The sequence below is a fragment of the Leptopilina heterotoma genome, unplaced genomic scaffold, assembly GCF_015476425.1.
Source record: "Leptopilina heterotoma isolate Lh14 unplaced genomic scaffold, ASM1547642v1 Lhet_219, whole genome shotgun sequence".
Classification (NCBI taxonomy): domain Eukaryota; kingdom Metazoa; phylum Arthropoda; class Insecta; order Hymenoptera; family Figitidae; genus Leptopilina; species Leptopilina heterotoma.
In genome coordinates this window covers 645,083-655,203 of record NW_025110936.1, presented here as the reverse complement: position 1 = coordinate 655,203, position 10,121 = coordinate 645,083, and the positions used below count along the sequence as shown (strand labels likewise).

At 24.6% G+C, this 10,121-nt stretch overlaps 1 protein-coding gene across 6 annotated transcripts in view; it reads right to left on the bottom strand.

The window, feature by feature from the left end:
• Positions 1-328: 328 nt before the first annotated feature.
• The window catches only part of LOC122501965 (kinase D-interacting substrate of 220 kDa), a 33,546-nt gene continuing 23,753 nt past the window's right edge, over positions 329-10,121 (bottom strand). For 5 of the 6 annotated variants that reach the window (XM_043611778.1, XM_043611777.1, XM_043611776.1 and 2 more), the window contains 8 exons: positions 9,270-9,729; positions 8,972-9,137; positions 8,332-8,806; positions 7,998-8,171; positions 6,064-6,211; positions 5,700-5,812; positions 5,029-5,143; positions 329-1,276 (listed from right to left, as the gene is read on the bottom strand). In XM_043611778.1, coding sequence (XP_043467713.1) covers positions 453-1,276; positions 5,029-5,143; positions 5,700-5,812; positions 6,064-6,211; positions 7,998-8,171; positions 8,332-8,806; positions 8,972-9,137; positions 9,270-9,729 — 2,475 coding nt within the window. In that variant the 3' untranslated portion in view covers positions 329-452. The remainder of the gene's footprint in view (positions 1,277-5,028; positions 5,144-5,699; positions 5,813-6,063; positions 6,212-7,997; positions 8,172-8,331; positions 8,807-8,971; positions 9,138-9,269; positions 9,730-10,121) is intronic. The other variant, XM_043611774.1, reaches the window with a different exon arrangement.

The following is a 10,121-nucleotide window of genomic DNA, read 5'->3' as shown; positions in this document are numbered from 1 at the left end:
AAGTTTGAGATTCAAAAATTATAATCTACACTGGTTATTTACCGGGCTTTCGATATTACATTTCAAAAATATTTTTTACATTTACAATTAAATTGTTTTTCTTAACTAGAATTGTTTTTATTAAATAGTTTTTCATTAAAAAATTATTAAAAATAATTACAAGAATTGAGAAAATTGAAAAAAAAATATTTCAGAGAATAGAATTTTTCTTCGAGAAATAAAATTGAAATAATCAAAAAAATTGTTCATTGGCAAATTTAAATTAGAAACTAAATTAATGAATAAAAATCACATTTTATAAACATTCTTTTTAAGTAACTATTGTCATGAGAATTAAAAAAAAAAGCAATTCGCAATAAAAAGAAATATAAAAATTAAATTTTTGGGAAAAAAAAAGAATTGTATAAAAAAAGTTATACTTTGAAAATTATAATTCCTAAATAAATGAAATATCAAACTGGTGTCTCTGGATTCTCCCAGTTTTCGGCTTTCTGTCTTGAGAGTAATTTTGTTCTGGAATTATCACGAACAATAAGACTCATCGATTCAATATCCTCAATATCACACGATTGTCCTCCATTTCCACCGCCACCGCCACCACCACTTTTCGTTAAACTTGATTGTGAAAAATCATTACTATCACAGGGACTAACGTCAATGCGAAAAACATTATCGGAATTCGAATGCGATGGTGATGATAATTCCGAAACCAATGGTGTCGATTCATCATCACTTTCCTCGCCAGTTTGTATGGTATTTGAATTTGGTGATCCTATAAAACAATCTTTAATTTTATTAAATTTACCCAATGATGATGATGTTATTGAATGATGATCGGGAACGGGAACAAAAATTGTTTTCGGTGATTCCTGATCGATATTTGGTGTGGAATTAATTTTTTGATAATTTTGCGATGAATTATGACCAATATTAAAATAATTGTCGTCATTTGATTTTGAACGAAAAGCAGGACGTGGTGATGCTGGTGGTGATATTAATAATGACGATGGTCGACTACAAATGATATTAATATTTTTTGAACTCTTTTGCTGATGACGACCGTACGATGAATTCGATTTAATGCTTATTTGTGAAATTATACTTCGTTGCGAATCACTGCGACGCATTTGGCTTATATTTGAATCCTGTGAACTGTCATCATGACTCTCGACATCATCTTGAACTGGTACCCAATGTAACAATGGATTTGATTGAAGAATCACGTATTCAGTGTCTGGCGCTGTGATACTCGATGTTCTCGATCTTGAACGATCACCTAAAATAAAATTTTATTCCTCCTTTTCATTTAGAGTTTTTTAATCAAAATTCATGAGTAACAGGCCTCGGGTATTATGACTTTTTCGATTTTTTTTTCGATCATTTTCAAAAAATGCGACTTTTTTTCGACTTATTTTCAAAAATTGCGACTTTGTTGACTTTTCTTCCAAGTTTCGCCACAAAAACCACATTTTTTGTATAAAATGCAATTTATTTAGATTTTTATAGTGTAAAAAGTATTAATAGACAAATCTTTGAAATTATTACAAAACAAAATGTTAAATAAATAAAAATAATTCTAAAATGTTATTATTTTTGGAAATATTAATTGAAAATATTAAGAATATTGAATTTTTAAAAATTAGAAGAGCTAATTTTCATTTTTAAAATTACCTTTAAAGATTTTTCATTAAAATTTCTGATAATTCTACTATTTTCAAAATTTGCAATTAAAATTCTTCAAAATTTGATTTTCAAAAATTGTAACAAAATACTTGAAATAAATAAATTATTTTCATTTCAATTTTACAAAATTTTAACTATTCAAAAACAAGTTTTGAAAGATTTGTTTATAGTTATTTTTTGCATTATAAAAATCAAAATAAGTTGCACTTTTTTACTAAAAATTGTGGTATTTTGTTACAATGTTTGAAAGAAAAGTCAAAAAAAGTTGCAATTTTTGACTCAATTTTCTTAATTTCCCTGACAAAAAATTTTTTTCATGACATTTACCTGACTTGAATGACAAAAATTTTGTTTTAATGTGTCATGGAAATTTTATCATTTATCATCTGGAAATCATGGAAAAATCATTGAATTTTATAAGGAGAAATTTGTAGAAACCCTATTCTTTTTAGATCTTTCAAAAATTCAATTATTATTAAAAGATTTTACCAAATTTCAATTATTTGGAAATTTTTCAATTGTATAAATTAAAGACCTATTAATTTTCAAAAATTATTTAAAAAATTAATTTTAAAAATTCCTTTATTATAATTTTTTAAAAATCCGTTACTTTCAACATGTTTGATTAAATATTTTCAGTAATTCATCTTAATAACTTTTATAAAAAAGAACCATAAACCATAAACAGTGTATTATGAAAAATTGAATATTTGTATTTAAATAATTAAAAGAAAAATTAAAAATAATTGATTTGAAAATGAAGTTTAGTTAAAAATTGTAGAAAATAATTTAATTTTGGAATGGATATAATTGTAAGAAAATTTTAAGAAATTATTAAATTTCAGAAGATTTTAATTTGAAATTTTTCTAATTAAAAAAAAAAATGATGATCATGATGATCATGGAAAAAAAATTATTTAAATATTTATTTAACAAAATTATTCAAGTTTTGAATAATAAAATTCATAAATCTTGAAAGGAGAAAATCAGGAAAAAAAATAAAATTCTTGTAACATTATTGCATAAGAATTAAATAAATGACTATTTCGATTTTTTTTGTATGTTTAATAGACTAAAGCGATTTTTTTTACTCCTTAAAGTCGATCCGAGGCCTGTGAGTAATGAAAATTATCGTTGACGAAAAAAATCCCTTCTCTTATTTTTAATTAAAAAGAATAAAATAGTTTGTCTAATAGAATTTGTTCCTTTCAATCAATTTAAAAATAGAAAAGTACATGCTGTTTAGTACACAGTTAATAAATACAAGAAAATAGAAAAGAAGATTTTTCAGTTTGCAGGAAAAAAGAAAATTAATAGAATTAAGAAAAGTTTTGCAAAAATAGACCTGCCCTGACATCCGTCTCCTTTTATTTTTTTATTTTTTATTTTTTTGAAAAAGAAAACAAAAATTTAATAAATGCATCGATTTTCTATGAAACATTTTATTATCATTTCTTCCTTCTTTCTCAATATAACGATAATTTCTCTTGTAAACGCAGAGAATTTTTTACAATATAATGTACACAAAAAGTAGCTACATCGGAGAAGAAAAATTGTTTATTGCATATAAATAAGTAAAATCGAATTTTCCAAATTTCATAGCACAATGATCGAATAAAACTACCGTCATAATATTTACAACTCCGATTTCATTCAACAAAATTCAGTTTACGATAGAAAAGATAAATTTATTAATTTAATTACTAATTTTATTTCACTGAGTGAAATAAATTATCAATTAAAATTTTTATTGACTCCCTATATTTTTTTCTTTTCGTTAAAAAAATATACATCATTTTCTGGTAAGTAACAATACTGATTAAAAAAAGAAATAATAAAAATTTGTATGTCTATTAAATTAATTGATAAATTAGCTAAATAGCATCTGTCGGCATTTTGGTTGCATATTTCAAGATTATCATTATATCACAGCTTAATAAAAAACACGTCACATTACAATAAATTCACGCGACTTAATATTCAAACGATTATCAGATTACTGATAATGATCTCTTTAACTGCTCTCTATAATTTTCCTTTATTATTTTTTTTTTTTAAATTATTCAAGAAAGAAAAACTGCATTTTTTTATTTTTAATGCAATTTTGTTTTGATTTGCATAGATTCTAAATTTATCTCTATAGATAAATTATCTTGATAAGCTTTGATATTGACAATTTATGTACAGATTAAAAATAATTAATCATTTAACACTGATATACACTTTGTTTTGTACTAACGTAATTTTTTTTATGAAGCCATGCGGAGATTATTTATGGAAATTATAAAAATTTGTATAAATTGTAATTTGTAAAACGTGTAAAACTAAGTCCAAGTGAAAAGCCCAATTAAATTAGTAGCGAAAGTTGTTTCTTTCGAGTAGAAAGAAATTTCTATTTTTTCAGAGAAATTTTTTCCTCGTGAAAGAAAAGAATTTTTGTGTAAATAATTCTTTATATAGAAATGTTATCGAATTAAATAAAAAATGTACAAAAAGCTCATTTTTAATTGAATTTAACAATTAGTAATTAGTAATTAGTAATTAGTTAGAAATTAGAATGGATTAGTCAGTGAAAAAAAAGTCGATTTTGATTGTCAGAGAAAATTAGTAAAAATAGCTGGTGTTTTTAATATCTAATTTTTTAAAAACATCTACTTTGATTTTCAACAATTGAGGCACAAGTACAAAGACTTTTTGCTTCCTCATAGAGGAAGTATTTTATACTCTCTTTTGATTGGTTGTCAAGTTTTTCTTTAAATTAACAAAATCCATAGAAAGACAATTTAAAACATTTATTGCCCAAATTAAATCATTTTTATTCATTTGGAAAAATTAATAATAATCGTCTGTATTATTAATTTTAGTCAAGCCTTTCATTTTGAATTTTTCGATATAAAAAAACTTTTTTTTGTACAAAAATTACTTTTTTTAAAACAATAATACTTACAGAGTGTAAGTAAAAGAATAAAAGAAATATTTTCCCTTGTCTTGATATGGATCAGATTAATTTCAAACATTTTTTTTTTTTTTGATTAATTATGGCATTTTCTCTTTGGTTTAAGTAGATTGGTGGTTAGTAAATATTGTTACAACCTTTAGATTGTCGAGGTTGTATTTTATGATTTTAAGAGAGAAAACGAATGGGGATTTCTTTTTTCTTTTGGTGGAATGTCCTGTAGAAACATTCGAATTTTTTTTTAATTAGCATTCAGCCTCAGCGTTTTACGTTTTCATTTTTTTGATTTATGCCTTATTCGATGACGGAGTCAGGGCTTTGGTCCGACTTCGGTGGTTCTTGAACAATTACCACAGGCAGTGTAAGTGGAACAGAAGTAGTAGGCTCACCTGGAAGTGAGTCCAATGGCGCTGCAGCCGGCGATGGAACGTCGAAAACATCCTCGCAAGCCTCTTCATTTAATGTTTGTAGAGCGCCACAAATCATTTGTTCTTCTAACGTTACCTGGAGAATTCATTTCAAAATCATTATTTTTTCTCAATATTTATTTCAATACTTATTTCAATATTTAAAAAAAAAATTCTAAATTAAAACTCTTAAAAAACTAAAATTTCCTCTACTGTAATTACTCTAAATAAATAATAATTATGCATTTTTTCCACTAATTTCTAATAATTAAAGATGAAAAATTAAATTAAAATTATTAAAATAAATTATTTTAATGCAAAATTTTAATTTTTTCCTATTGAATTGGAAAAACTTGAGTTATACAAATTTTGTTCCTTTAATAAATATTTCTATATACATATATTAATTTTGTCGATATAACAAATTTGTGGAGTTAAAAATTCAAAAATTCGTTTTTTAAATTTAAATATTAATATTCATTAATTGACGATAAGTTTCTTACCTGCAACTAGTATTTCCAAGTGCAAATGTAGCGCAAGTGAAAAAAGTGTAATCGTGTCATTTAATAGAAATCTAATTCTAAATGTTGAAAATTTTGCCGATGTGCTTAATTAAAAATTTTAAAAGCAAATAAATAAATTTTGTAACCTACTTGTTTTTCCATAATTGATTGTTTCATAGAATCTCTTCTGGGCGGACCATCGGTTCTCGATTTTTCCTTTTCAATGTGAGGAGTCACTCTCGGTAGACTGGTTCCAGTGTGTTCTTTAAAAATTAAATTGAATTAAATTAAACATTAAAATAAACAGTTTTTATTATTTTTTCATTTGGATTCAAATTTTTATACTATTTTCTTCTTTAAATTTTTGACTATTTTTCTTTTTAAATTTTTTACTATTTTCCTTTTTAAATTTTTTACTATTTTCTTTTTTAAATTTTTTGCTATTTTCTTTTTTAAATTTTTAACTATTTTCTTCTTTTAAACTTTTTACTACGTATTTTGAAATAAAAATCACCTTTTCTAACTATTTGTTCACTTCCAACTGTAAATCGTACACTTCGCGGCCCTTCATCCTGAATTAAAAACGAAGAAAGTTCTTGTTCTCGCAATGAAATCACCACCATTCGAAATAATTCCCAATCGCCAAATGACATTTCAAGTACCTGAAAATTTTTCACATTTCAATATATATATATTTCTATTTCAAACCTATTTCAATTATTTGAAATTAAACACTTAAAACAAAAATCATAAGTAGGTACAAATCTTCTATATTAATAATCGTTGCATTCCGGTAATCTGTTCGCAGTTTAAACTTAGTTGCTGTTTGATTTTTTGTTTCCTAACTTTTTAAATAATTCTCCTTCTTAAATGTTTTCAATTTTAATATATTAATGTACTGAAAATCGTTAAATTGTTGCAAAGTATTTATCAAAAAATTTGAAAATATTGAATTCATTTAAAGAATTTTATCAACAATTGTATTGAAAATAATTTAATTCTTGGCAAAATTTTTATTAAAATTCTTTAAAATAATTGAATTGTTTTGAAGAATTTATTCCAATTAATTCTTCAAAATAATAGAGTTTTTTAAAAATAATGTTTACTGAAAATTTTGAAAGTAATTGAATTTTATGAAGATTTTCTTTTAACTTCTTAAAATAATCGTGTTTATTATTAATTGTAATTAATAATTTTCCTATTAAATTATATTAAAATTATTCATAGAAAAAAAATTCTTTTAAACAATTTTATTCGAGTTTTTTAAAACAATTATATTGTTTAGAAAAATTTTATTACAATTTTTAAAAATAATCGAACCTATTAGAGAAATTTTATTAAAATTGAGGCCTTGGATCCAATAACTCGCCCGACGCACGGAGGAACGCGCAACTTCCAGTCAGTGAGCAGTGAGCGCCTCTGGGCCACTCACTGCTACCCGACTGCTATTAGCGCGTGCCTTCGAGCGTCGGGCGAGTTATTGGATCCAAGGCCTCAATTGTATTGAAAATAATTGAATTATTATAAATAATTGTTCCAAATTTTTGAAAATAATTGAATTCCTTTGAAGAATTTTATTATTTATGAAAATATTTTTTTTAATTCTTGCGGAGAATTTTTTTATTTTCGAAAATAATTTAATTGTTTCGAATAATTTTAACTGAATTTTTAAAAATAATTGTATTTTTTCGAGAAATTTTATTAAATTTTATTGTATTGAAAATAATTAAATTATTATAAATAATTTTATCTAAATTTTTGAAAATAATTACATTTTTTTAAGGAATTTTATTAAAAATTTTGAAAATAATTGAATTTTTTTAAAAGAATATTATCAAAATTGTCGCAAAAATAATTGAACTTTTATTAAATTGTTTATTAAATTTATTAAATTGTTGAAAATAATCAAATTTAATTAATATTTTTAAAAACAATTGTATTCTTTCCAGAAATTTTAAATTTTATTAAAATTGTATTGAAAATAATTGAATTCCTTTGAAACATTTTATTATTTATGAAAATAATTGAATTCTTTTGGAGGATTTTACAATTCATAAAAATAATTGAATTGTTTCGAATAATTTTATCTAAATTTTTGAAAATAATTGAATTTTTTTAAGGAATTTATTAGAAATTTTGAAAATATGTAATTGCATTTTTTTAAAAGAATTTCATCAAAATTGTCGAAAATAATTGAATTTATATTAAAATTGTTGAAAGTAATCGAATTTAATTAATATTTGTGAAAATAATTGAATTGCTCTAAACAATATTATTATTTATATGAGAATAATGAAATTCTTGCGATTCGTAATTCGTAAATTCGTAAAAACGTAAAGTTTTTTAATTTACAAAATAATACTGAATTAAATACCGCGTTCCGCGCGTATCATTTGCTAGTTTATATAATAAATAATAATAAATAAAGGAATGATAGAATAAAAATACCTTCTTGAGCTCCTGTAAATCGCAGTGAAGCAACACTCTACCAGTTATGTTATTTTGTTTAATAATTTCCTTGTAACACTGAACTTGATTTAAATTAAGATCTTCAATTTTATCGAGCAAGTCACACAAACCATTCACTGATAATGACGAAAGTCTTATCTCCAAGATTTCCGGCTGCAATAAGATAAAATCAATTTTATTGATTCATTAAATAAGATTTAGATGAAGGTGAAATAAAAAAATAGAATATTGACTAAATAAAGAAATATAAAAGAATATAAGATTATAAGAATAAAAGAAATAGAAAAGAATAATAAAATAAGAGAAATTTTACAGGTAGAGATGTAGTTGCAGAAATGGGTTTCGATAATGGTTCCATTGGCGGTGGTGGTAGACCAGGTGGATGCCAATGCTGAAATTGCCAATTGAATGAAGGTTGAACAGGCCAATTTGGTGCTAATGGAGCAATTTGCGGTACTTGAGGTGTTTTCAATTTATTATTCCTAGTTGTTAATCTATTGGTTAAAACACTGCGATTCGACCATTGCTCATTGTGACCAGTAACATTCCATGGTTGTAAACTTTTATAAAATTGATGATTCGGATCGTCGTCCAAACTTTGTTGTTCCTCCTTTATTTTCTTCTTTATATAGGGATCCAAATTAATTGTAAACGGTAGGAAAATCTTCATGTCACTAATCAATAAACTCGATCTATGAAATGTCAAAAATACATCGAGTTTTCGCTCATCTCTATCAATCTCAAGCAGTGGTTGCACATCTTTAAAAACTGGAATTTGCGGTCGTACTCTGAAAAACGCAATTAGAATCAATTTTAATTACTTAATTCATTCATTTACTTTTTTCTCCAAATTTTGAATTGAATTGTTTCAAAATTTGAATTTGAATTTTTTTCCAAATTTTGATTTTAATAATTTAATTTAATTTAATTATTAATCGTGAAAGAAAACTTACTTATCGTAGAGACTTTTCAGTGACATCGAGTCGTCTAAATTCTCCTCACAACTATCGTAGTAAAGAATCAACCAAGAAGTCCGAAAAGGCCATTGTTCAGTGATGTTTATCCAACTAGCGAGATGGTACCAGTTGAAATCAATTTGGAATGCTTTAAGTAATCTCCCTATTAAAATTATTCAGTAATTTTTATTAACTTTTATTAGTAATATAATTACTATTAATATATTTTTTATTTATTTATAAATTTTTATTAACTTAAATTAGTAATTATTCAACTAATAAGAAAAATTTTTACCAGTAACGTAGACGACGTTCATGAGTCGCCTCATACTTCGAGGATTGACATCACTAAAGTAGTCGTCGGTGAGGAGCATTTTGTTTAAATCTTGAGCGCCTCCCAATCGATTGAGATTACTGCCAATGCTACTGGCGATCGATTCACTTAATCGTAATTTCCTACTACCCTTTCTACTCGGCGGTTTAAGTTTCTCATTACTGCTCATTACACCGGACTCGGTGCTCAATCTTCTATTTGAAACCGATCGATGAATACTGCTCGATGCAGCATAATTAACACTCTCCTCCGCCTCATTCCAAACAATTTTTTTACTGTGTTGCGCCGTTTGCTGTGCGACTTTAACTTTTCGTAAACCACTATTTTGCAAATAAAATGGTAGATGTACCATATTTCTTAAGTAATCATGACCGCCTATATTTGAATCTATAAAAAGTCTTCTACTATTCACCTCTACTGCCTGCAACAAAAGAAAAACTATTAGCAAAATTTTTTATTTTCAAATATAAATTTTTCAATAATTTCATAAACAAAATTTTAAAAATTCACTTATTAAGTGTATAATTAATTATTATTGTTTATATTTTCACAAATTTTAATATAATTCTTTGGAAGAATTCAATTATTTTCATAAATAATAACATTCTTCGAAAGAATTCAGTTATTTTTAAAAATAATAAAATTTTTTGCAAAGCTTTAATTATTTTCAACAAAATTTTAACAAATCCTTCGAAACAATGCAATTATTTTTTAAAATAGTAAAATCTTTGCAAATATTCAATTATTATCAATAAAATTTTCCAAAAGAATTCAATTATTTTCTAAAATTTTAATAAAATTCTTCCTAAAAAT